At 44.4% G+C, this 27979-nt stretch overlaps 1 protein-coding gene across 3 annotated transcripts; it reads left to right on the top strand.

Annotated features, from left to right (window-relative positions):
• Positions 1-404: 404 nt before the first annotated feature.
• bcl9 (BCL9 transcription coactivator) lies at positions 405-27748 on the top strand. 3 transcript variants are annotated; one of them, XM_041951158.1, is made up of 10 exons: positions 405-537; positions 2541-2711; positions 17295-17776; positions 20008-20321; positions 21032-21139; positions 21286-21472; positions 22116-22212; positions 22322-24503; positions 25059-25331; positions 25483-27748. In XM_041951158.1, exons 3-10 carry the CDS (start codon positions 17490-17492, stop codon positions 26520-26522), a joined length of 4488 nt encoding a protein of 1495 aa, XP_041807092.1. In that variant the 5' UTR covers positions 405-537; positions 2541-2711; positions 17295-17489; the 3' UTR covers positions 26523-27748. The 3 variants fall into 3 exon arrangements, with proteins under 3 accessions (XP_041807092.1, XP_041807091.1, XP_041807093.1); XM_041951157.1 differs by lacking the exon at positions 405-537 and adding an exon at positions 582-922; XM_041951159.1 differs by lacking the exon at positions 405-537 and adding an exon at positions 2360-2377.
• Positions 27749-27979: the final 231 nt, after the last annotated feature.

Genomic DNA, 27979 nt, shown 5'->3' with positions numbered 1-27979 from the left:
ATTGGACTGATTATGACATAACGGGCGCAATTGCACTGAAAATCCTTATCCTGTGGGAACTTCCACAAGTTTGATGCTTTACTACTCCCAACTTCTTTCATGTGAAGAAGTTCGATGTCACCACAAAGACGATGGTTTAAATCCGCAAAATAAAATAAAAAAAAAATGTTTCAGCCACAGTTCAGGTGTGTTTGTCCTCTGTACAGCTGCATCTTATATAATGTTTACCGTGTTACGTGGAGTGGACATTGGTGTCTCGCTGCTGTCCGACAGTAACATTCTCACTGGCACACAGACCTGACCTAGAATTGCTACTTAGAATTCGGGCTAAACCATCGCGCTGGAACGGAGGGGGGGGTGGAGAGACGACAGGAAATCTTGACTGGGATGTAATGGAGTAGGACCACTGGAAAGCTCTGGCGAAAGGGGGGAGACACATTTCTATTTTATAATGTTACCGTGATAATGTTGTGATTTGATAAGTGTGCGGTATGAATCCGTCGTTCGAGGAAAGCGGAAATTAAGCTAACATTCCAGGTGAGTGCTCTCTTTTTCAAATCCAGGTGGAAAGTGTCGGTACCAGAGCTCGCCTCCTGGCAACGGGCACACGCGGGTCCTCCTCCCGGGGACATCTCACTCCGGTATCCGTTCTTCTCTGCCTCTGTCCCCGAAGGCTGGCTAGCAAACCCACGTCGTGTCTGGCCCGGCAGACAGTGAGCACCCTTTCAACCGTGAATGCCGATTTTTTTCCCAGCGCACCAAAAGCGGATTATTCACGATGTTTTCAGCATGGTGTAAAACCCGCGGAGAAATATTGGTTTTTACCCCATTATACTGGAGGACCGCCCGTGCTTCGTGAAAATGAAAAAAGGATACAATGCAGCATGCATGTTCTGCATTCTTCGGGAGTACCACACCGCTGGTATTGTATTTCCTTTATTAAAAATGTCTGTGATATGATTTATAAACGCGTAGCGAGATTACAGGCCTCGGCTGCTGATTGTGTCGGCCAGCCCTATCATCTGCCGAGCGATTTAATTGTTACATTGTTAACGGAGCTAGCACAACTTGAAAATGAACGTTTGCTCAAGGAGTGTCTGAATTGTTTTATTAGCAGGCAAAGCCCTGAAACGAAACGCATTTTGTGTGTCTGTGTGTGTGTGTTTTTTTTGCGTGTGCTTGTGGCCGACGTCGTTGTTCTCGCTCTCCGCCGCCGTCCAGTGCCTCCCTCTTCGGGGAAGACTTTGTTTGCGCTGGCCGACGCTCCATGAATGCAAGTGCTGAAGTCCTCCCTTCCCCCCCAGCTCTCTGGCGAAACAGGAACAACTTCTTTTAGGAAAAAGAAAAAAAAAAGTTCCTGGAGTTTCAAGCGCCATGGAATTACTTTGTCCGCCAAGAGTTGTCCAGTGAGGCGCTGAGATTTCAGGGGGGGAAGTCTAGACTCTGTAGCTGTTGTGTGCTTTACGTTTATTTGCAGAGTTTTAGGTTTGTTAGATGTCTTGTGTGTATTTTAGGAGGACTTCCTCGAGTAGGCCCGTTTGAGAGTAACTTGTGTGGCATTGTGCTGTGTTACCTTGGCAAGACCAGAGAGCTAAACATAGCAAAGAATGTGCTCAGTCTTTTAGTTTTTTTTTTTTTTTAATCAGTCTTTTTTAACTTGGCTTGTAACTGAACAAAATCCAGAGGCCCTGTTGTGTAAAAATGTTTCGTAAAAGACATCAGCTATCTGGGAATTTTTATGAATAAACTCGTCTAATGAATAACATCTTGACTTGGTACCTTTCATGAGTTTATTAAAGTGCCGCTAAGTCATTTATTGTAATCTTTTATAAAACATTTTCCAATCACTTTTACAATGAATGCTTATCCAGCATCACATTGGCTTAATGCTAGTGCTGTTTTCTCCCCCATAATTGTAAGGAGAAAATCTCAGCGTCTTTTGTGCTTTGTTGCAGTCTGCCTTTAACTGATGCTGTTATCCAGAGCGACTTTTGAGTTCGCAGGTAGGGGTTTGGTGTCTTTTTCAAGGACTGTTTTGAAGCATACCTGCCAGTGGCTGAGACCGAACTGCAGACCTTCCTGTTACAGGACTCTGGTCTCTTCAATTGCTAGGCAACACCGCTGTCTGCCATGAACGTGTCTATCTGTTGCATAGTCTTTGAGGTTTTTCATATTTATCTTTTCTATGGGCACCGATTGTACCTTATTTTCTTTGCATTGTTGAGGTGTATAAAAAAAAAAGGAATTTTTCAGAGGAAGTCCTCTTGGATGCAAAGAAGCACAGAAGCTCTTGATGGAGTATCATATGCTATCGTGTAGTCCCTTATGTGCACACCGGTCGATAACCGAAGTATAAATGAATGTCTGGGTTAAAAAGGTGAGTGTACACCGCTCCTGTAGCCCCTAATGACCTAAGCTTTGCGCTGGTTGTGTGTTTGCAACACGCTGGTCATGTCAACACCAGCGACTGAGTGCTTTTCCTTGCCATTTGCTTGTTTGTGTTTCACCCGATGAGCAAAGTTTTTCTCCCTCTGTTCCAGGTGTGAATGACTTGTGGCTGTAGGGTGTCGTGAGTGGGCCAGGTTCCTGCACAGCACAGCCTCCGTGGCTGACTGGGAGGAGTCGAGTGGAGAGCAGACATCAGTGCCCAGGGGACCTGAGACCTGGTTCTCCATATGAGGCCCTGCTGAAAGGGCAGGGGGGCTTCTGAGGTAACACAGCTCAACTTTGACTCTCTCTGTCTCTTTTTTTTTTACTTTGTCACACTTAATCACATACTTAATCATACGCACACATCTTGACAGACGTACAGTATATAGGATTCTTTCATCTTAATTGCTTTACAACTATATGAGCATAACTGTGGAAATACTAATAAACAAGTACCATAAGATGTGGCAGGAGCATGTCGGCTGTGTCAGACGTTGCTCCCTATTTACTATGTAGCACACTATATTTACTGTCCGCCATTTTATTTGAATGTCTGAATTCTCAGTAAGTAAATTTGTAGTGCCCTTTAAAAATGATGAAAAAACTGTGTCCATGGCATATACAGTACTTTCTGCTCACAATCCCACAATGCAGTGCATGAATGATGTGTACCTGTTCTGCCAGCGTTTCCTCTCGACTTTAATGTTTCTGTTTTTTAAACCTAAGAACAACTTTTGTTGCATTATCAAGCATGGCAGCAAACACTTCTCTCCTGCACTCAAAGACTAACTGGTGCCACAACTTGATAGCGCAACGCTGCTCTGATGCAAAACTAACAAGCTAGGCGCAGGCTCTTCCTGACATTGGTCACTATCTCTTTGACATTTGTCTATGGATGTGCGCACACTGATAGCTGCGTCCTGATGGGAGAGGCCTTGAGTTGTAGAGCGGTTACCCCTGTGAGGCTGCTCTTAATGCTCAGGGAAGTGGCTTGAGGGAAAGGACCTCAGAGCTGCACCGCTTCGGACTATCAGAGCGATGTTCGGTCTTATTCTCTGATCTGCACATGCTGAGGACACGGCGTGGTCAGGGCGCTATTCCTGAGAACGCTGTCCACACTGTTTATTTATCTGCTATCTAATCCGAAGCGTGTTAACCAAAAACCACAGTGAGGTGACGGACGCAGGGAAATGGATATTGATGTAAAGTGGCAAAGGATTTATTTTTTCCTCTGTGAATTGTCCTCTCATGTTTCTGTGCATTTGTTTGCATAGGTTTTCTAATTAAAACTCGCATGGCTTGTTGTGTGTGACATGGAGGGATGTGTTGGAGGGGCGGTTTGTTTCATTGCCTGTGCAGTGGGTGTCAGTGGGCTCCCCTCCCCATTCACGCCGTAGGTTAGACCCAAGTCAGTAGGTTACACTCAAGTCTTTTGCTAGAAATGTTTTTTTTTCACTCTGTTGCCTCGTTCTGATCTCTTTTTTTGATCTCTTTTTTTTTTTTTTTTACCTGTTTGCTCATAAACTAAGGAGTGTTGACATTTAGCAGAAACTCATCTCTTTCTCATTTACACGGTGTTCCGACTAAGATGTCCATTCACAATTAATTAAAGAATTTAGTTCATCCACTGAATGACTCCTACACTAGTCAGGCTTCCATTGTACAGCAATTATGTAGTATCCCCCAGGGAGCGGGAAAAATGCTGTTCGGTTCTTAACCATCGCAGGGCTGCTGGTGTACATTCAACCTGTTTGGAAGTTTAGAGGGATGTTTCACATTTCCCACAGAACATGAGAATATGTTAGTACAATACACAAAAAGAGAATTGAAAAATTGTATTTATAGAGGGGATTTCTTTCTGTGCATATCAGGAAACTGGCTTGATTATTCCTCAGTCTGTAAAAGTTAGTTCAAAACTGCTAGATTTAACTTGCCATTTGAGGACGTAGTTTGAGCTTTGAAGCTAATGGCAGATTGGGGTAAAAATAAACATTTGATTTGTGTCGATTGATTGCTGCAAATATTGGTATGTTTCCTCCAGTAGTCATGCCTTCCTTGTCAGTCATCTGATGCATTTAATCCGTATCAGCGCCTATATTAAATGAATGTTAGATGTGACCAGTCCACATTAAACACTGTTTCTGTTGGTATAAAATTGGGCCACCACAGTATATAAAGCTTCTCAACACAATATAATTAAAATCAGCTCATCATTTCCACTTGGTGGGTTGTACAGAGTGTTTTTGACAAAGAAAAGAGTGAACTGGTATAGGATAGGTACCCTGTATCAGCTAATTATCCAAGTTTAGATATCAGAATGATTAGTCTGCTCAGTCTGTAGTCATTCATGCCGTGCAGAATTTTCAGCAAGATGCAAAATAATCCATCATACTTTCTTGCTTTATTCATTTGATCAAATTCTAAGCTGACCAATACAGAGCAGTCTTCACTCAGAAGCACGGTAAAGTTGAATTATCACAAAATAAAGGATTGACTATACAAGGTTGGAGGGCTTCGTTTTGAAACAAATATTTTAGTAGTAAGTCTTTACAGCTTATTGTGCCTATCCAAACAGTCACAGCTATAAATATGAGTGTGTTTCTCCTTTAGCTGCATTTCATATCTTTTCTAGTGTGGGAGGTCTCAGTCTCACATGTGTGGATGTGTGGTAGGATTGTTGCCCGTACAGGATCCTCAGGGACGTGTCTGGCTGAGTCAAAATGTACCTATAATTCTGCTTTCATGTTTCTCTGCTGTGATTGACAGTTATTGCACAGACGGGCTGCTCCCCCTGCTGCGAGGGGAGGGGTCCTCTCGACCAGAGCCGTTCTCAGGTAGAGCCTGGGGGCCGTGGTGACCTGCAGTCACCTATCAACTATCCATGCTAAAAGCTGCTAGCCAGGACCTGGACCTGTCCAGCTACCAGGTTGACTCTTGCCACTAGCTAGCCAAGTTTAATGTAGCATCATGACACAGTGTTCACCAGCAGACGTTAAGAGCAAACCCATTTTAAAATCTGGTTTTCACAGGCCACTTTATTAGACACAAGCACAGTAATAGCACTCAGGAATAATCCATATCTGTCTACTGCAATCAGGCTGAAGTGTTAAAGTTAAGATTTTAGCCACTACACTTGCAGGGATTTTTCATTATTTTATGTTTTTCTTTATTTATTTTTTGTGCACGTGGCTCTCCAACAGGCAGAAGATGAGATACTCTCCTGTTCGTCACTTTACCATAAAACTTGGTGCATGTGACACAATTCATAGAGCTTGGTTTTAATTTGAAATCAGTTTGCTAATTTTATGAGCCAGTGATAAGCATCCATCAGCTGTGTCAAATGTTCATTATCAAGTGTTCTTTGACTACTCTGTCAGTGTAAATGAGAGGAAGCTTCTGGTGTGTTAAATCCTTTATGTTCCATGGTAGAGCTCCTGAGAAGTGAGACTGCATATGTGTCAGTGCTTTGCAGAAACTCATTGGAAGTCTTTCACGTTAGTTTTGGAGAAAATAAGCAAATCTTTACTGACGTGAATATTGTTTGCGCTAACCACGCTGTCTAATGTAGACATTTATTCTGCATTTATTTCAGCGAGAGCACACTGAGATCTTTGGTGGAATTTTGAAATGTGAATGTCACACTTGTAGTGGTGAGTGTATTTGCTGGTTTTAGTTTATGTAGTTTCAGATTTTCAGAAAGGTTTAGTTTAAGTTTTCAGTTTTGTAGTAGTTTTAGTTTGTTTTTGTTTATTGTGTCAGCATGCAAATACGTTTACAAAGTGTGCTAAATCCTTCAAATGTTCTACGTACATGTAGCATGGATTCAATTTCACTGTGCAACCTTGTGTTGCCAAGTGACAATACACGAACCATGATATGGTATTGCATTTTGATTTTATTCTAATTAGTTTTGTAGCCCAGCAACATCATTTCAGTTTGGTTTTAGGTCTTAAATGGTATCCTTTTCATTTAGCTTCAGTTTAGGTTTACGATAATAACTCTGGAATGTAGTTTTTTCAGAACTATATGATGGATAACTGAATACAGGTTCAGTTTGAAACTCGAGACAGATTGAATGAGAGGCATAAATTACGCGCTGTTTATGTTGTCATATCATTCCAACACTATAGGCGGCAGTCAGCAGGAACCTCCAAATACAGTCAGATCTCTTAGGTATTAATGCTTATATTTAGCATCTATTGGCATTCCTGGAGTACTGTAATTCTTATTGTATAAGGTTGTGGTTTAGGAATTTTGGTGTTTTCTGGTTGCTTTTTAAAGATCGGATGAAATAAAGTTGTATCATAACACAGCTTACTGAGCTGTGTCTGGAGTCTGTTGGGCAGGTAAATCAACAGGTTCACTTCTTCCTGCTTCTACAGTGTTTATTTCTGGGTGGTGACGAGCTGCCAGCATGTTGGTTGTTATACTGCGCTAATTTATTTTGTTAGCAAAGAAATGTAGTCTTATCACGAATAATGTCAAATTTTAGAATTGTGACATCTAAAACAGTGCCACACCTTGGATTAGAACTGCTCAAATCTTGTCTCTATTCTCCATGTTTGCTTTTGCTCATTGTCTACCAATTTGAGCCATTTGCTTTTGCTCATAAACAAAATGAAGTGACTGTTTTTTATGCCGCTCAGTTTATTAGTTTTACCAACCTTGAATGCAATGAAAACATCAGTAATATGCCTTAAAAACACATTGATTCTGGAGTCATAATGATGACACAAAAACAGGAGTGACAATAAAGAGAACGTTCAACAGCAACAGCATCTCCATGTTCCTGAAAAGACACGGTGGTGAGTGTTAGGGAGGAAGTTCTTTGTGTCAGGGTTAATTGGCATCAGGATTAATTGGCAGGCTGTGTTTTAAGCCACTTTACCTGGGCTGCATGGGCAACATACAGCATGCTTTCAACATGTTGCTGTTTCTTGCTTTAGAGGAACCTAAAGGAGGCTTAGACAGAAATGCACACAAGTGAGCAAGCTCGGACTCATGGGAACAGTAGATGCCATTTACTTGTAGCAGAGTTTACAGTGCATCTCAGACAGTATTAGGACAGCTAAGTATTGCTGCGCGTGGGTATTTCTATGTGCAAAAGTATGAGCGTGTACATATACATTTCTCTGTGCCTGTATATTTAATTGGGCAGGTCTCAGCCAGTGTGTTTAAAATTCCATGGGAATGACACCAGAGTGCAAACTGGGGTAATTCAGGGACACAATCTGGCTCATATTGTCTCCAGAGTGCTAATTTTGTTGTGTCTTAGCGGAGAGGAGACAGCACACGTATTGCGTACTCTGCATGTTTTTGAGTGTTCTGCTTTGAGTAAAATGTTTTTACTTGTTTGTTTTCATGCCAGGTCAGTAGAGATCCCTGAACTGTGTCACATGGGCTGACAGGTTGAGATGTCACTTTTTGTTTCTGTCGCGTAGTGATTTGTAATGCACAAAAAGAATCTAAAAATGTTTTGGGCAGCACATCTTAAAATTTCATTCCTTTCCTGCCTGATGTTCTTAGCGCTATAAACTGAGGTTTTGCACAGTGTGGGTTGTATTGACTGCTGCTTCAAATGTGGGTATTTGATGTTTCTGTGCTGTTTGTTGTGAGGCTCAGTATCAAGACATTAATGACAGCCATGTGTTCATTTTTTGCTTGTGGCAAGTGTGTAATATATTGGCAAGTGGCTTGGAAGAAGAGCCTTTTGACTGGCAAGCGAGGAACGCAAGCGTCCTTTACACTTTTACGTCTACACGGCCTCTAAAGGGCCTGGCCGTTGGGATTTCCCACAATGCTTTTAGCCACAGGGAGACGTCCTCCCAGCATGAGCAAGGGAGGAATGTGGCCCGAGTGTGGGAGCGACAGTCGGGTTGGAGGGAGGGAGTCATGGACCAGAGAGCATGGTCAAGGGAAGGGAGGAAAGAAGGGGTCTGCACAGAGGGCAGCAGATTTTCTCTTAAGCAAATGGAGTTTCTGTTTGGCTTTTCATTTGAGCTGCAAATGAGAGAAACCAAGTGTAGGGAGAAACATGGAGTTTTTTTAATTTGCAGATTTGCTTAGTGTGTATGCATTTGTACTACAACTGTGTCTTACTTTACTATACTGTTAATGTCTCTGTTGCTACCATTGATTTCAGTGGCACTATAAACAGAGCAGATTGAGCCTGCCTTAATTAGCAGTTTTATTTTGCTCAGTCACAAGGAAGTGCTCTTCTGCCAGAGGCCTTCATGTGTTCAAAATTTTGATCCTGTGGAAAACTCACCTGAACGAATGGGCATAAATTGATAGACAAAAAGTTCAAAAGGGATCTGAAGACATTCAGACCCAGTCCTGACCCAGACAGAACTAGACCTGAGTATAATAAGCATAGTTAATGGGGGGCTTTCATGATGTGTTAAACCAGTGACAGTCAACTGAAGTGTTTGCTGGCAGTTTGCAGGTGCAAAGTTGAACAAATAAAGTAATGTTAAATGAAAGAGAGCATGATTTTACGAATTTTTGATGAAGATCAAATCTTGCTGCCTCAAGATTGCGAACATCGTAGTTGTTCATCTCCGCAGGTTAGCTTTAGCTCTGCTCATGGTTCTTAGTTTGGCTTTCCTTGCTTGCACTTCCCCTACTAGTGGAGGAGAGTGAGATTATGAACCTATTTGTTGCTTGCTTGTGGTGACTGCGGAGAGGGGTGGGCTCCTTTAAGAGCCCAGTGTATGGACTGTCACTATTGTGTTTTGTGTAATATCAGGCCTTTTTAGAATGATGTTAACTGTTAACACTCAAAAGAAATTAGAACATGTTGGCCAACAATCACACAATTAAATTGTAATCAGAGGTAAATGCAGCCCAGCAAGAAAAGCCTGAGCGTGAATGTCAAACTGCACTTATTGAACCAACAGCGAATTGAGCATGGACTGATGCTGCACAGAAATCACATCAGCAGCAGATCAAATATGCTACTTATGCTACGAAGACCATAGTGAGAGAGAGCATGAAACAGTAGCTGAGGCCGCATAAAATGCAACAACATTGACGCAGTTTCCACATTGACCAGATTATTAAAAATATATTCAAACTCACCATTAATGTTTTCAGAGCACAATCTGCCTGTTGTCGAAAACTTGTTGATGCACACGGGCTAGGAGGCCGCACGGCATTGAATGCTGCCTTAAATGTTGACCAAATTGGATGTGCAGCCTGACTTACACCTAATTGCGTTGCACTTTGCTTTGTTGTTTTCTTTCGTGAAGCGAAGCAACAGTTTTGAGCTTTTACCACGGTCCAAATCTCAGCGTGTTGTTACGTTAGCCATGCATGCTTATATCGAAACAAAGCAACCTGCTGTTGTGTTGGTGCGCGATGGAGACAGGTCCTTGTTGATATGTAGCCTTTGTTTGCTGTAATAAAGGATTAATGCGTTTAGAAAACTGATGACTATGAAATTCAATTTTTTCATACGTACCCGATTCTTGGCATTTTGGTTTTGTTTATAATTTGCAACCTAAATTTTGTTTCACAACCCTAAACATGAATGGATGTATAAAATTGAAGAGACACAGACACGCTTCACTTAAAATACTTTCAAGTCAAATGTCTGACACTTTTCACAACCAACCTCCTTATATAAATATTGCTTTAAAGTGTAAGGTGTTAATGCTCACGCTTTTGAGTCCAGAAGTTGTCGTGTGTGCTTAAGTGATCAGTCCTCTGTCTAATAAAAGTCAGGGTAACCTGTGTGTTTGCCTTGTTCTGTTTTTTATCTTTAAATGTTTGGCCACAACAATCGTACCGTAAACATTTGATACTGGCACACCCGTAATTTGCACCCACGCTTGTCGTCAGAGACATAATGGCACATTGTTGCCATTTACCCAGTCTCTTTGTCTCATATTGAGTAGAAGTGTGTGTGTGTGTGTGTGTGTGTGTGTGTGTGTGTGTGTGTGTGTGTGTGTGTGTGTGTGTGTGTGTGTGTGTGTGTGTGTGTGTGTGTGTGTGTGTGTGTGTGTGTGTGTGTGTGTGTGTGTGTGTGTGTGTGAGCAAGACACACCCACTTTGCCAGAGATGCAGAGACAGAGGGCAGATCGACAGAGATGGGAGTGCAGGGTGAAGTGTGTGAGACGGAGATCACAGCAGGCTGGAGTGCTGAGTGCCAGTCCTGCTGCTGGAGCTGGCCGCCACACATGGCACTGTGCCCAGGCTACGCCAGCAGATGTGTCACTAGTGAGTCAGCTGTGTGTGTGTGTGTGTCCAAGGCACAGACACCCACCCTCACGCTCTGTCATGAGAGCGACTTGTGTAATAACCCCTCCCTCCTCCTCCTCCTCCTATGGGTATATCTGTATTGCACCCCTTTCCCATCCTCCTGTTTTCATCGCCACTTCCATCATTGTGATGGACACGGTGAGGCTTCTGTCACCACGATACGACATGACAAAATGTGACATTACACACATGTTGCCTCCCTGGGGATGAAGGGGCATCGTCTGCCGACCAGAGGAAAGGATGCACTGAGGACAGGGGAGTGGGAGGAGTTGTAGAAGTGTAGGACAGACCGATCAGCAGAGAGACATTTGATGTTGGGGGTAACAGAGGGAGCAAGGGGGGGCGAAAACTAAAACACATTCAGGTGAGCAGGCGAGAAAACCTGGGTAGAGAGGGATGGAGATATGCAGCTATTGTACTGTGGGAGCAGTAATGAGTTTGGAGAATGCGGAACACTTTTAAAGTTCATTGTAAATATTTGCGTGGCTCGGTTTCAGGAGGTGCGGGCGCTCTCGTTCCTGTCACGGTAGATGTATTATGTCAAATGTTACATCTGTGGCGTCACAGCTCTATCTTTAGCGACACTCAGCATTCCTAACATTCTGTATGTACTGAGCGTGAATCATGAGTGCTGTGTGCAGGGTGTGGCATGTCGGGACAGTGCTCTCGGGAAGCCACCTCAGCAGGCCACTTTGCAGGTGTTTCCACACCTAGAGTACCGTGGGTCGTCCGACTGATCTTTGCCTGGAGGGCGGCAGACATCTTGCTTTTTGTTCCTTATTTCTGTAGTTAATGCTGTTTGTTCTGTCTGCGTTTAGTTACTGTTTCACTAGCCGCCAGGCAGGTATGTATGTGTAGGAAGTAGTTGTAGTTAGGAAACTGGTTATTTACAAGGAAGTGCTGAGCTTTTTTCTTGAATTGAGGTTAGCCCAAAAATATGAGATTGATATTTGTACCATTTACTGATGTTAGTGAAAAAATATCTGATGAAGTGTTTAGAAAAAGTAAAGTTTCAGTATTGGTTGAGGTTTAATTGTAAAGAAGCAACTAAAGGATGAAGAAGTAACTCATTCATTTTTATACAAATGAGAAATTTCAGTCAAAATAAGTCATTTACTGACTTCATGACTCAGCTCTCTAAAAAAAACTGTTTAGTTATTTTGTCATAAGAATTACTACAAAGTTGTAGAACACTAAAAACTTGAATCTACGGGTGCGTCAGATCAAAAGAGATGCTGTTTTGTTATATAATATCTATCCAGTACCGTGTTCATCACTTTATTTAAGACGTTTTAGGCCTTAGTCCATCAGGGAAAAGCCATAATTCATATCCCAAGAGGACAACAGGAAGTAAACACACACTGTAGTACCTCGTGGGAAGACTTGACTGCTGTTTCCTGCTCATGGTCCCATTTCTTAACAAACTGATGATGGTATTAAAGTATTGACTCAGGAGGATCTTAAAGTATGAAATTTCAATGTGCCATTATCTACAAAAGCTACTCCGCTCACTTTCAGATTTGTATTATACTTTTGGTTTAAAAGCATTTTTTAACATACTTTCACTTAATATGCAGATGTAGTCTATCAGACCTGGCTTCTCGGAAAAATCTTTTCATTTAAATTTGTTTTGCAAAGCTCTGACTTGTGAGCTGGATGCTGCTTCTACACACGGCGCAGTCCCCTGCTTATGGCTGCCCACATTTGTATATTCTAGCGGAAAACTGTGAGGAGAGGTGGAAATAATGTTTCTGATATTACCCTAAACAAATAATGGACTAAAGAAATTCTTGAGATGGTGGCCGGGCAGACGGAGAGCGTGTAGGGGAGCTAGAGAGCGAGAAAAGAGAGAGCAATACTCCATTGTGACTGAACTGCAAAATGGGATTTGCATAAATAAGGCTGAAACATCAGCAGGCCCTTTTACAGCCAACAGCAGGACTGAGATGAGGGAAGAGTAGCTGTGTGTGTGTGTTTGTGTGTGTTTGCACGTTTGCACTTGAGTTTTTTTTTCTTTCTTCTTTTTAAAATAATGTCTTTGCAGCTTTGTTGTGTTGAAATTTGAGCCAGTGCACCGGGTTGGCAGCAAGGTCATGGTTGCTCTTCTGCTGTGGATCCCAGTGGATTCTCCACTGGTATAAAGCCTCCCATCTCCCCTTCAGAGGAATTTGGGTGACGTAGCAGGGAAGGGTCTACTCTCCACACTGTGCTCAACCAGCGTACAATGACTGTTACATAAGCATGAAATGAAATGCTCCTTTTTAGTGCCACCCGCATTTGAAAACCCAAATCTAATTGAATTGAACTATTTTCTGCCCTCTTTTCATGTGGAACCTCATATTTATATCAGAGGCAAAAAGCTCATTTTTAGAGCCTCATTATACTGTTTTCCCATTAACTTGCATGCGCTGCAGCTCCTCGTGTGTGCTGTGATAGACAGTTCAGCGTCTTTACTGGAGATAGAGGAAGAGAAATCTCTGATTACCTCTACGGTGCTTTGTTGTGTGAGCGCGCGGTTGGCTGCAGTGTGCGCCTGATGTGCGTGTGTGCGTGTCAGTGTATTCCTTATGACAGTCTTGTCAGCAAGCTCCCCAATTAGTGTCTCGTTAGCGTGCGATTGGAGGGAACAGATGATTGACAGGTCCTGCTGTTTGTGTCTGTATTCGTGCACATGCTCGCATTACACACGTTTGCGTATGATTGGGGTTTAGGTTTAGATAAGACCCTTTTAGGGCAGAAGGGTTGGGTTTCTATTTTCATGTTGTCCAGTCGTGGTTATTGAGGTCGTCGATTAGGTAGGCGATGCGATCGCCAGGGAGCGGCAGGAGTAGTAGGGGATGGGGGGAAATATGCCAGTGAATTGTCAGCATGGACAATTTAGTCTTAGTATCAAGGAAAACATAACAGCTTGTACATGGGGATATTATGGGTTTTACCCAGTTCCAAAGGTGAACTTTAGCACTGCAAGCAAGCTATGTGAAGGACAGTGGTGCAGTAGTATCATAGCATCATGTTCAGTTTCAAATGATGATCAGATGATCTTATCAAATGATCTTATCTTTAATATCACAATCCAAATCATGTCCATGTTAACAACTCTTATGGACTGCAGAGCAAAGGTTTGGTGACAGGCACATGAGAACGGAGATGCAGGGTGTCAGCTCCATGGAAATTAGACAGGAAAGTAGTTTGTCATTAAGCATTTAAAATTCACTCACTTGTGCTGATTATGAGGCGCAGTGGGTGGACACCTCGCTCCACCAGAGACATCTTTAAATCCAAAGTAAGGCGCAGACTCTAGAGATCATTTTTATAACATCTTAATTTTGATCATAAGTTTGTTGAAATCACCGTATTACCGGCAAGGGACAAAACAATCATCGATCATCCCTTCAGTGAGGCCATTAGCAGTTTATTGGTCAAGAGAAAATAGCTCATAACGTGAAGTCACATGGCTTTTGATGTTAAGCTAGCTGGCTAGCTAACTAACTTACTGAGATGAGTCTTCATCATCTACAGAGCCGACGTGCCTCCTCTACAGATGCTCCAGCGTAATTGATGTGCTGCCATGCCAGGTCAGCTTTGCAAATGCTGCTTTTCGCAACTTTTCTAGCCGAGTTAAGAGTGAAATGCTTCCACACTTTGGAGGTTTTTGGTTGTGAAAGTGTTGCCATCGTGCTATTGTTCACTGCACTCGAGTAATTTCCAGGATGTTCTCCAGTGGGTGATTGGCCATCATGTTGCCCCTGTGGTAGATTAGCCAAGACTCTAGTCTGTCTGTACTCGCCCCACAGTGGAGCAGATCCATCACTGCCCATCCACAACCAACCACAGCAGGCCGGAAAACTCACCTTTTTAAACAGAGCCAAGACACCTCGTGCCAAAGAGCTCCCTACGCTTCAAAGGAAAGTCTTTTTGAATGGGCAAGCAGCATATTTAATTTGAACATTTATAGCATCTAACCAATTGGAATAAAGTAAATGTAATAACTTTTTTTGTCCTCAGATGTTGTCAGTTGTATAAATTATTGTGTTTGAAGCTGTTCGTACATTTTAGGGTTGCAGCAGTATGAGATTTCACGGTATACTAACTGTGTAACACAAGTGTTATTATTATTGCCATTGTTGTTATCTGTTAGGGATGTGTCTTTTAATGAGTGTTTGCCCACACTGTCCTTTTTGATGCAAGAGCTTGAGATTGTGAATGTTATTATTTACAGTGTTTTGGCCGAGAGCGGCTGTCTGGCAGGTCTTTTCCACTGTGACTTACGCAAGCCACTGCTTCACTTTGATGCGCAAATAGCAGTCAACAGCAAAATCAAACCGCATCTGTGTTTTTGCCACTTTTTCATCTCGTCCTCCCTCGCACATTGTTTTCCTGCCCTTAATCCAAACTCTGCCCCAACAAAACCCCAGAACCCTTGAAACAACCACTGATCTGAAAATGTTGGACTTGTGTAGACACAGAATTGAAACTGTGAGTGTTCATAGTAGTTTTAAAGTTACAGCAGAAGTGTGTGAAATTTCTGTTGATTTCTGTGTGCTGCAGAGCTACTCTTGTATAATTGTGCGTTGCGGTTCTCGTTTCCAAAGTTATGTATCAAACTGTGTTGTGTCGCAAAATAGAAACATGTCATTTCTCTTAGAATAGAGGTCTTTTAAGCTGTTCTGTTGTAAATATGTCAAATCATAAGTTCAGCAATCAATAATCAACCCACCACTTCTCTGAAGAGCCTCCACTTCTGTCACAAAGTGTATTTTTATATTCAAACGGTTAGTCTAATCAATGTAGTTTGGATAAACAAGGCTCCTCTGTGCTTCCCCCTCGCCGTCCCTGTGTAGAAGCCAGCCTCCGCTCATGTGCAGCAGTGATCTGTGGTCCTGATTGTTGTAAATCACTTCTCCTACAGACCAGGGAGAGTCGAGTGCTCCTGCTGTAGCAGGAGACGGTGTATTTGTCTGGTTCCTGGTGACCACACCCCCACCCGAACCCCCCAAACACTCCACCTCCTTCTCCCCAGGGGAACTCTGGAGCCAGTTACAATGTTGAGTGTTTTGGAAGAGCTCTTAAATATTTTCAGGATGACAATGTAATCTGACTGACTGGGCCGCTCGCTCTCAAACAGATTCTCATGCGATTCTCGTGCTCACTCACCAACACACACACACACACAAACACAGCAACACACAGTGGTTAGTGTGGACCACAGTACTACCTTTTCCATTCCACCACCACACTTCACTGTTTGCTACGGTTGCACTGTGGTGCTGGTATTCATTTAGTTAAAGCGATACCCCACCCAAAATCGTTCTAGCATCGAAGACTAAGCTGCCCGATATTCGACTTTAGTGTTAATTTTGTCATCTTTTGTTTTTATTTAGTCTCAGACCTTGTTAATTTTTATCATATTTAGTCAACCTCACCCTTTATTTCTTTTTTTAGTCAGGTTTTAGTTGATTAGTCTGGGCATTTAAGTCGTAGTCAGAAATAAACTATTTTTGTGTAGTTGCCAACTGTTAAACTGTTGCCATTGTAGTCTTTTTTTTAAGTAATTTGATTTATATTGAACATTTCAGCCAATGCAGTCTAGACCTTTGTTATTTTGTCATTTTTAGTCTAATTTCACAAGATTGAATGTTGTTATTTGATGAAAATCGCATGTTGAATGATGAAGAATGCAGCTTTGCAGAAAGTGTCTGGTCTAGAGGTCTGATTGTATCAACTTAAGGAATATATCCAGATCCATTGTGTTGTCAAATCAAATTAATTTTGATGGGAATGTGATGGACAAATAAACCATACACCATTTTTATGTTTCTGTTAGCTGCTCGGGTGCTAGGTTCATGCCAGGCTGTGGTTTGTGAGTGCAAGGTGTAGGCTTTTAGCTAGTTAGCTCACTAGTTTTAGACTGAGGCTCCTACGGCTGCTTTAAATAAACTTGCATTCTAGCTGAAACATCAGAATTGCCCATGTTGTTTGTCCTGCAACAGTGTCATGGTGAAATTAATGCTAGGATCCCTTAAATGTCAGTGTTTGAAGAACAGCCATGATATGTGCAGAGCAAAACAGTTGAAACATCAAGTTGGAAACTCAGTGTTCTCTGGTGGACTAACTATGTAATGATGACTCTCTTTCTAGTTGAACCCAAAGGCATCTTTGGCAGTTTTTTTATGGAATTTCTTGGTTCTTATCTTTTCACATATATCTGCAATTTGCCGATCCGGCCTGTTTATTGTTCTAACTCCATGAAAGACCATGGCGGGTTGAGAGGTAGCAGTGAGTTGGCAGCATGTTAAAAACTCACATTTTTGCCTCGTATCATACGAAGCACAGGGATGGAGATTATGCTGCAGGAGAGTTTTGAGACATTTTTTATTATTAACACCTGTGCTTTCCCTGTCAAAATGTCGGCAGGGAAAAAGACGTACTGGAATCCATTCCTGCTGGCACAAATTAAAGTTAACAGCCACCTTTCAAGGCTACACGAGTAGATTGGTGCTAAAAAGATTTTGGGTGGTGTCTGACTTTAAGTTTGGTCAGAGTGTGGCCCTCTTTTCCAGTTTTGTTAACTGTCCTTTCTCCTCTCTGCTCTCTCTTAACAGTGTGCCCAAGGGCCGTTGAAAGCCCCCTTGGGGGAGTTTCATAAATACACACCGAACAAGAAAGACTCCTGGACTATTGTTATTGTTTTTACACACTTTCTCACACACACACACACACACACACACATACACACACACACACACACACACACGCACAAACACGCACACATCCACACAGACAAGGACATAGAGAGAATGTTGGAGGTCCAAGAGGAGAGGCCAGCGGCGGCAGGTACAGCAGCGACACATTTCAGCAAGAAGGAGCGAGGGAAGAAAGAGCGAGAGGAGGCGAAGGACGGTCGGGGAAACCTCTCGAACATTGGGAATCCTGTTCCTGGCTCCAGGAACGTGCGCACAAAAGCGCCGCTCTCGCACACAGGCAGTCCTCACCAGCTCATCACTCCACCCTGTTCTGTAGTCCTGGGAGCCCCATCAATGCACTCCAATAGGCTAAAGAACTCCCCGTCCACCAACACACAGAGGTGAGTGGACTCGCACACCGACATCCTGCTGGTCAAGTGCTGTGGTACAGTTATACAGTGCTGTGATAGCGATAATAAGCAAGCACTGGTTTGTGTGTGCATGTGAGCTCATGATGCTTGTTTTAACAGCCTAATCAGCGCAACACTGATGTGAATGTTGATCAAAATTATGCCTTTAATCCAGACTTTCTGCAACTGCACAGCAAGCAGAAGTAAAATTTCAACTGCTCCATGTTGAACAGATTGTTTCTATGGCTGCACAGCATTGTTGTTGTGAGTAAGAGACACTAAATCAAGGTTACATACTAATGTCTTTCAACATCAATAACATAAACAGGTTTTGGAGAAGCACAGGCTTCTGTCCAGTCCATAAACCTGTTTCAAGTAATTAAAAAAATCATCACACAATATCAAAAATGAATAAACATTAGCTGTCAGTGTTTATTAACAGTTGGGAAGAGAGAACAAACACAAACACTCAACCCTCTGTTCAAACAGAATTAAGCGAAATAAAAACAGGTCTCTGTAAAAACAAAAACACTGATGCTACTTGAAGAATGTATGGACCCAAGACTTCAGTGCAGTTCAGTCAAGTACAGAAACCAATTTTAAGCCGTCTGTCAGCTGATATGATTGGTTGCAGATTGGTCAGTGCATCCCTCATCCTGGTGTTGTGAAACTCTCAGTTCTCACCAGTTGCAAGGTGCTTAATGTGCTGAGTTTTGAATTTGGAAAAAGCTGATCAGGAGCAAGTCTACAGAAAACTTCAACTACAGCCCTTAAACAGCATTTTTTGTTATACTTTATTAATACCTGTGGGGAAAAGTGACCCATCCCATCTATTAATGTACAGTGAGCAACCATTTCTAAGGCCAGAGGCTTGGTCGGTGGCAGAAGGCTCTCTGTTACTTAACATTCCCATTTTTTTTAATGGGGGAGGGATTGGGATGACCTGGAGGGAACCCGTGTAAATTTGAGGAGAACGTGCTGTCTCCACACACAATGAGTCAAACCTGAGGCCTTGTTTTTAGGTGTCAGTGTTAACTAGTTCCATGTGCTTTTGTACACACACTTTACCAAGTATGTGGACATGGTATGCGATCAGTAGTGAAAGTGTAGTCTTGGCAGTGTGATTAAATGGACACAAACCTGAGAGTCACATTTTCCTCACCCATTCTGTGTTAGGAGACCAAGTGTAGGTCAGGTGTAATGCAGATCTAAGATCAGCCTCCCCACTCCATTCTTTTACCTGAAGGGTCTTGATGTTTGATCCAGAGCTGTTCTAGGGTCAGGGAGTACACTAAGCTTGGAAGAGTTTTCCCTGCTGACTCATGGTTCTGGAGCCTCTGGAAACGGCTGTCTGGACTGCCAAAGTTCTGGCTTTGCCTCCTTTTTCTACTAGATGTGTGTCTGTGTGTATGTACATAAAGTGTGCTAGGCTGCGGCTGTGCTTTTTGGACATGTTGGCATTTGTTTCATGCTAATTGTACGTGTGTGTGTGTGTGTGTGCGCGTGCGCGTCCGTGCATGAGTGTGTGAGAGACAGAGAAAGAGATTAGGGTGTGGTAAGGGAATTCTCTGCCAATTGGATGTGTCCCACTTCCCTGAACTGAACTGCTCCCATAACTAGTAAGCAGTAGTCATTTGTAGATGGCCTGTGTCTGTTCAGTCTGTGCTCATGGATTGCCTAATACCTCTAATCTTATGTTCATAGACATCCATACCAACTGCTAGATGCCATAAAAACATCATGTTAAGCAGTTGCAAAGGAAAAAAAGTGGGCAAGAAAGAAAAATCGCATTTTCTTTCCATTTCTTGGGTACCACAGTGGGCAACATTGGTACATGTTATAGTGGGAAGCTGGGGAATATCTTGTGGTAGAGACCATCTTATAGACCTCATGGATACCCGGTTGCCTGGCTATGTACCGCTTGTCTTGTCTAGTTTGTGCCCAGTTCCAGAGCATGATTGTTGGGTAACCTCACTTCAAGCTCCAGGCTTTTTGCTTGACAAGCCCCATTTCCACCCTGTTGTGGAAATGGGGTCACAAATGTATGTAGGAAGACAAAACATAACATTTTGAAAGTCCACTGAGTGACCGTTGTATTAAAATTTGTAATACATAAGTCATTTTGCACTGTTTTGATCAAACAGGAAATATTTAGTTCTTTATACACAGTATGAATGTAGTAATTATGCCTGTGACCTTTTTCTCTTTCCTCTGTCTGTCAGCCCTAAACCTAAGACGGAGGCCATGGTACGCTCACCTCCCGTCATGTCCCCCTCCACTGCCACCCAGATGGACTCTAAAATGCCCAATCAGGGTAAACCTGGGAGCACCGGCAGCCAATCACAGCCCTCACCCTGTGACCCCAAGACCCTGGGTGCCAAGGGGGCTCAGAATGTGGCAGGGGCAATGGGGTTGAAGAATGGCCAGGGCCTGACCTCTGGCCCAAGCTCCAAGGTTAAAGTCAAAAGGGAGAGAAGCACCTCGGTGGAGTCATTTGAACAGCCAGAGAGCGGCACACCCACTAGTGAGGAAAAAGGTAAGGACCCCTGTAGCCTGTACTTATTATTGTCTCATGTCCGGCTGGTAGCTGGGGTCACAAATTGTCAATTAGTCTTTGTGAAGTGCTATAAGTCATTCTTGAAGTTTGACAGTATAAATTCAAATATCTGAGACTATTTATAATGTTGTTTTTATTCTCACCAGAATGCTAAAATAGTTGAACTAAGGTAGGTGGGCAAGGTGCATGAGTTCATTGATGATGTTTTTAGGAGAGTAATAGGCAGCTTTGCTTTCATAAAGTGTTGCTGAAGTTCTCTCAGTTTGTAAAGAAATGCTTTGAACTGCTCAGCATTGGTAAAATACGTACAGTGCTTAAACAATGCCATCTCAGTAGTGTTTGTGTTGTGATTGTTCCTATGCATCTCATAGTTTTACACATCATTCCCTGTAGAGACGGTCTGTCAAATTTATTCAGCACTCACTAATGGAGGAAATGGCACACATTCTTCCTAATTACAGACAAGGTTGGTTTGTTGTATTCCTTTTGTTCTGTACCACTGCAAAACTTTATTAAAGTGTTGCAAACGTAGTTCTTTGTTTTGTCTTGGGTATACAACACATTCTGCCCAGAGAAGCCAACAGTCGGACATGCTGTAAAAGGTACTTTGCAGTCCTTCATTGTCACTCACACAGATAAACCCAAGCCCACTGATAGTTGTGTGTGTGTGTGTCTGTGTGTGTTTCCAGACAGCAGCAGGGTGAAGAGGATGTGTGTGGCAGAGAGGAGGCAGCCGTATAGTGGAGCTGACTGGTGCTCTGGGGGAGAAAGTGACGAAGATGACAAAGGATTCTTCAGTAAGTGTGTTAACGTGTTCATCCAAGCATGTGTAGCAGTCCCTTTGCTGATCAACTTGACTTATGACAGCTCCTTGGTAGAACCACAGTGCCCATAAGCTGGTGCTGGTCCTAAAACCATGGTCCTCCCTGTTGTCTCCCTATAGACTGCAACTCCAGTGACGTAAAGCCCCAGGACTCAGTCACACATTCTACCTCCAATGCCGGACTCAGTCGCTCCTCCACACCTTCCCACAATATACTGGGAGGTCAAGGCTCCACAACAGAACCTCCTACTGGCCAGAAACCAGGCTCAAAACTTGTTTATGTCTTCACTACAGAGATGGCCAACAAGTAAGGAAGCTGAGTTACTATTTTTATCTGCCGTGGCTAGTATATATATTGAACCTGATAATTTGAAACCTAAATCTAGAATTTTTTGTGCATATTTTACATATATGTGTAGTTACTGAACCATTATTTGGTTAAGATTTAGTGATTAGAGTTTGCGGTTAAAGACTATTTCTACATGTTTTTTCATAAGCAAAACACACACCAACAGCAAAACCCTTTGCATAATTGCATTTCAGAATCAAATGGAATTACTAACAATGTCAATTGTCTGAAGTATATCTTTGTGCCCCTGTCAGTGGTATTACCTTTTTCCCACCCCTTGTCTACACTCCCTTAACTTTCCAAGTTGTAGTCTAAATCCTTTGTGTGTATCTGCACAAACGTGGGCTCAGTGGGAGTATACACTTGTCTTAGATTAACACTCTGTTGGGAATTAGAGATCAAAGATGTGGATACTTGATGGAAGGTGTCTGTCTGTGTCTGCTTAGTTTGTTGACCTTGGTTTTACCTTCATGGTCCCATGCAGTACTCATTCATCTGGCTCACTGTCTCTCAAATGCACACACTCCCACACACACACACCCACGCACATATTTATTGTGTCTGATGACTGATATCTGACTGTCTGCCTTCTTGTCCTCAGGGCAGCTGATGCAGTTCTAACTGACCGTACAGAAAACATCATTGCCTTCCACATGAAAAACATCTCCAACAGCAAGGACAAAGCTCACCTCCTCCTGGTAAAGATGCACACAAGCTCTCTTTTATCACACACATATGCTTTCATACACCAACATGTGGCATGAGAGTGTTATGACTTAATCCTACATCTGTCCCTCTCTGTTAAAGAACAATGCAGCAAGCGCCCTCCGAAACGACTCCAAGCCTCCCCAGCAACCGCCTTCGCATGCCCAAGATCAGAGCCACCAGCCTGGATCTAAACCGTCCTTACCTGGCATGGCAGAGCCAGCCCCACCCCAGCCTTCAAACCAAGGGAATCAGTCTGGTGTTCTTCCGCAGGAAGGGCCATCCTCTGCAGGCATGGAATCCAAAAATCTTCCTGGCAGTAGCCCCAGTAACACTACTGCCCCAGTTGACCAGGCCTCTGTCACCCAACCTGAGGCTGGCCTCAACCCTCCAACAGTAGGTGAAGGAGGGCAGGGTGGAGGCTCTGGTGGAGCAGGTCTGACACCCCAGCAGCAGCAACAACAGCAGCAATTGGCCCAGGAGCTGTTGAACATGGAGGCCAACACAGAGGGTTTGTCCCAAGAACAGTTGGAGCATCGACAGCGCTCTCTGCAGACCTTGCGAGATATTCAGCGCATGCTTTTCCCTGATGACCGTGATGCACCACCAACTGGGCCCCCACAGTCCCATGGTGGACCCCATGATGGAGGCCCTGACGGTGCACCCCGTAGGTCTGAGCAGGGCCCCCTACAGGCTATGATGGCGCAGTCTCAGAGTCTTGGACCACCAGGTGGGCCAGGAGGGCCTCGTCCACAAGGTCCACCCTTTGGCCCACCCCATGGTCCCAGGGACATGCCCCCATTTCCACAAGATGAAATGGGTGCACACATGGGGGGGCCTGGGGGCTGTGGAGAAGGAGATCAGATGACCCCAGAACAGGTGGCTTGGTTGAAGCTGCAGCAGGAGTTTTATGAAGAGAAGAGGAAGAAACAAGAAATGCAACACCGGCCACTTCCTCCAGACATGATGATGCACCCTCATGGTCCACGTGGCATGATGCGAGGGCCCCCACCTCCCTATCAGATGGGCCCAGGAGAGATGTGGGGAGGACCAGGTGGTCCACCAGAGCACTACCAGGAGCGCATGGGCATGGGCCCTGGCCCCAGGGGTATGCCACCACATATGCAGAGGATGCCTGGCTTCTCTGGTATGATGAATCCTGAAATGGAGGGACCACCAAGGCCTGGAATGGGCTGGCCTGACGACATGCCTCCCCGTATGGGAGATGCACGAGGATTCCCTGGAGGACCCGGGGGAATGTTTGCTGGTCCAGGGGGTCGCGGTGAGCGTTTCCCAAATCCTCAGTCAGTCCAAGAGGCAATGTTCCACCAAGGTATGGGTGGAGAAAAGGGCCTCCCTCCTGGGATGATGATCGACATGCAACGGATGATGGGGCACCAAAGAGGTGGAATGGAACCTGGTAATGGCATGGGTATATTTCCCAGAATGCCAGGTGATGGTCCTATGAGTCCATCCTCGAGGCTCCAGGGAATGGGAGGCAGGGAAATGGGGCCTGAGTTTGGCATGGGACCTGGCCCTGGGCCGGGACCTCATATGCACCCTTCCAAACTACGAGATCCTAGCATGAATATGAGTCCTGACGAGATGATGAGAATGAGAGGAGGTGGAGGACCTCCAATGGAGAACATGGGCCCACAGGGCAGGCCCATGCAGGGGCCTCCCTTCCCTGAGCAGACACAGCCAGGAGACTTTCCTATGGGGCCTGGGCGGCCCTTTCCAGGGGGTCCTGGAGGAATGAGGGGTCCACATGGAGAGCAAGCCTTTGGTCCAGAGCACAGATCTACACCAACAGGAGGTAATGGCCGTATTAACCACCTCCCCTCTGCAGGTGGCCCTACACAAGGTCAAAGGGGCCGCAAGCCAGCAGATCTGAATGTCCAAGCAGGAGGAGGGAACTCTCCCAGTGTTAACCCACTTAAATCCCCTCCTCTAAGGCAAGTGCAGTCCCCCATGATGGGCTCTCCCTCTGGAAACCTTAAATCCCCTCAGACACCGTCCCAGCTGGCTGGCATGCTCACTGGTCCCACAGGCCCCAGTGCCCCTCCAGCTCCTCCAGCTTCAGCACCAATGAAGTCCCCCCACTCCATGATGGGATCAGCTGGTGCCTCTCCTGTTCATATGAGGTCTCCTTCCCTTCCTAACCCCTCCCCAGGATGGGCTTCCTCGCCAAAACCACCCATGCAGAGCCCTGGAGTACCACCTCAGGGTGGCAAGCCTCCTCTCAGTATCACCTCACCAAACATGATGGGCAGTATGGAGCAAGGTATAACAATCTTTCTTCCTTTTACTGTGTTCATTAGCATCTGTGTCTTTGTTTCTTTGCCCAATATTGAATTTTCTCATCTTTTTTTCAGTGTATCTTCATTAATTAACATTCATTAACATTCATTCAATTTAATTCATTTAATACTGTAATTTCTTTTGTGAATGGTTTTGTGTCAAATTTTATTTGTATTGCATTTTTTTGTCACTGGCCTAGTAATTGTTATCATCACAGGTGAAGTATCTGACTCTGACTGTCTGACTTTGCCAATTTTAGTAATTTGAAATCAGAATTAGTCTACAAAACTAAAAACTGAAAATAGATATTGGGGCTACCATTCAAGTGTATAACTCATTCAAGTTAACACATCTGTATGAGGGGTGGGGTTTGGTGAGTTATGGTCCAGTGGCTCCCTCTTGTGGCCACATATGTTGGAATTTATTGAGTGCCACACACTATATCCAATATCATCACAGATAATAACAATCTGCCAGTCTCTCAAAGTTTTCACATGTCTTTGTCATGTCATCTCTTTGTCATCATGTCGTCCTCTAGGTGGGAACGGCCCTCCCTCAGCCCCTCCTTCATCAGGGGCTCCATCTGGCTCCATGTCCCTCCCAGGGAACGTCCCGTCTGGCAGTCCGTACACCATACCCCCTGAGCCAACTCTATCCCAGAACCCTCTCTCCATCATGATGTCACGCATGTCCAAGTTTGCAATGCCCAGCTCCACCCCGCTCTACCATGATGCCATAAAGACTGTTGCCAGCTCTGATGACGATTCGCCCCCGGCTCGCTCGCCTAACCTGCCATCAGTGAACAATAATGGTAAGACATCTGAAATATATTTTGTTTGTTGTTTAATTTGTCATTTCAATTCCACGCAACATGGGCCATATTTATACCTGTCTTCCTTTGATCTGTTTCAGAAGAGCTTGTTCTGAATATATTATCACCTCTTTTTATCTTGCACATACAGGTATGGCAATGAATCACCAAGGCAATCCACGTATGATGGGACCTGGAAACGCTGGACCTATGTCTGCCCTCAGCCCTCTGGGTATGAATCCAATGGGATCCCAGCCCCTCTCCCATGGCATGCCCCCACAGATGCCCTCTCCCAATGCCCCTAATATGGGCCCAGGCATGATGCCTCATGGCATGATGATACCACCAAATCCTCAAGACCCTGGTATGGGAAACCCTCAAATGATGCCCCAGGGACGCATGGGTTACCCTCACCGAAGCCAGGCATACCCCCTCACCCAGTCCCCGTCCCAGCAAGGCCCTTTTTCCCCGCACAACGGTCCTGGTCCCCAAGGTTTCCCTGGCCATCCCATGGGCTTCCAGGGAGAGGGAGGGCCTATGGGAGGACGGATGGGCAATATGCCTCATGGGGGAGGGGGTGATGGGGGTATGTGCAAGCCCAATACCCCTGGAGGGCCAGAGTTCAACAACATGCAAGGTGGATTCAGCGATGCAGACCTTCATGAGGTGATGCGGCCGGGAGCATCCGGCATTCCTGAGTTCGACCTGTCCAGGATAATCCCGTCAGAGAAGCCCAGCCAGACTCTGTCTTACTTTCCCAGAGGTGGAGGAGACAACGCTGGGGTAAAACCACCGCACCCCTCTGGCTTCCCCATGCAGGGCATGATGGGCGATGGTCCACCGAGGATGGGGATGTCCATGCAGGGGATGGGGGGGATGCCAGGGGGGCCTGGTGGGGGAATGGGCCCCCAAGACATGCCAATGGGCAACCCTGGCCACAACTCAATGCGGCCACCAGGATTCATGGGCCAAGGCATGATGGGCCCCCAGCACCGGATGATGTCCCCTGGGGGTCCGGGAGGGATGATGCAGGGGAGACAAATGGCCCACCCAGGCCCTGGCGGCTCACCTAACATGATGATGTCACTGCAGGGCATGGGCGGCCCCCCACAGCAGACAATGATGATGGGGGGTCAGATGAGGCCACGTGACATGGACATGGGGTTCAGTCCGGGCCCTGGAATGTTCTAATCCAGCAGAAACCTTGTATCTAGAATGTTCTTGGACAGTACACATAGATGGAGTAAAGGTTATGGCGTGTGGAGATTGTTCAGAAAACTCTGACGGACTCAAGTAAAGGAGGTACAATACAAGAGAGAGGATGTACCCAGAAATGAACAGAATGGAGCTAACCAGTCACCTAGTAATGTCCTGTGGGAACTATTCCAGTGGAGACTCGGACAGGCCCAGATTGGAGTACTTTTGCCACAAGAACATTTAATTTTGACTCATGAACTTCAGAATGTATGGGATTGTTGTGCATCAATTTCGCAAAACTGTTCTTGTGTTTTTTGATTATCTGACTATAAAGATGACTTCAACATCAAAGAGGAATCAACCTAACAAGTCAGCGTGGAGATGCTACAGTATATGTCTACTTTTTTCAAATTTAAAAAACAAATTTGTCATGAAAGTGGTGTGGAACAAGAGAAAGGAATAAGAAGAATTTGTGCTTTGTGAAGACTTTAGTGGAACTCCATCTTGTCTCTCGCTCCATTGTTTTGACTGTTTCTGTACAGTATATACGTGTGAGAGTGTGTGTGCGTGACAGACTGTATGTTTGTGGTATGTGTGTATGTGTCTGTATGTATAGGCATTCTATCAGTGACCTCTCAACTCCTCTTACCCAACTTTCATTGGGGGAGGAATGCCCCCTAAAAATACTGTACTGTTTACCATTGGTGGGCTATTCGAATTTTAGTCTATTTTAATTTCCTTTGTAACTCCAGTGTATAACAAACCAAACTATGACCTCATTAAGATAATAGTATTATTAAAAAAGCACAAACATGGACCGTCTGCAGAAAGCGTCTTCTTTCTCTATTTTTACCATTGAGAGCAACACATATAGTGTGAGGATCCTGGCAGCTTTGCAGCACAATGATAATCCCCAGTCCATTACAACTTGTGGATGACAGTTGACTTGGTGCTCCAAATCTTTCAGGACTCAACTTTCGCCAGCGTGAATAATACTGCTAATACCCAGATGTGCTATGTGTGTTCTTCTTGTTCCTGTTGTGTTCCTGTTTTGTTTTGACTCTGGGTAATAATCATTCCCACAGCAATAATCCCCAAATGGTCAGCAGAATGGGACAGGAGTGGCTGAATGCCACAGCAGGTATGCCAGGTGTTATAGAACTAGAGCTAGGTAGATCTGGTGAAAAAAAAAAAATAGTATGGCAGGTGTGGTGTCGAGAGTGAGACACAGAAATGTAAACACATACTGCTTACCATCCAGTTGACTTCCTCTCTTTTCTCTATTGTATAAGCTTGTCATGTGTTTCTCCATTGGCTTTGGTGCAGAATAGCCTACCAGGGCTGTGGTGATGGACTACAAATAAAAGATATTGTTTTGGTATATACATGTTGTCTATGGAGTGTGTGTGTGTGTGCGCGTGCTAGCGAGCGTGTATGTGTCCACGTGGCTC

This window comes from Chelmon rostratus, chromosome 13 (assembly GCF_017976325.1).
Source record: "Chelmon rostratus isolate fCheRos1 chromosome 13, fCheRos1.pri, whole genome shotgun sequence".
NCBI lineage: Eukaryota > Metazoa > Chordata > Actinopteri > Chaetodontiformes > Chaetodontidae > Chelmon > Chelmon rostratus.
The sequence above is the reverse complement of the archived record's forward strand: the minus strand, read 5'-3'. Positions and strand labels throughout refer to the sequence as shown.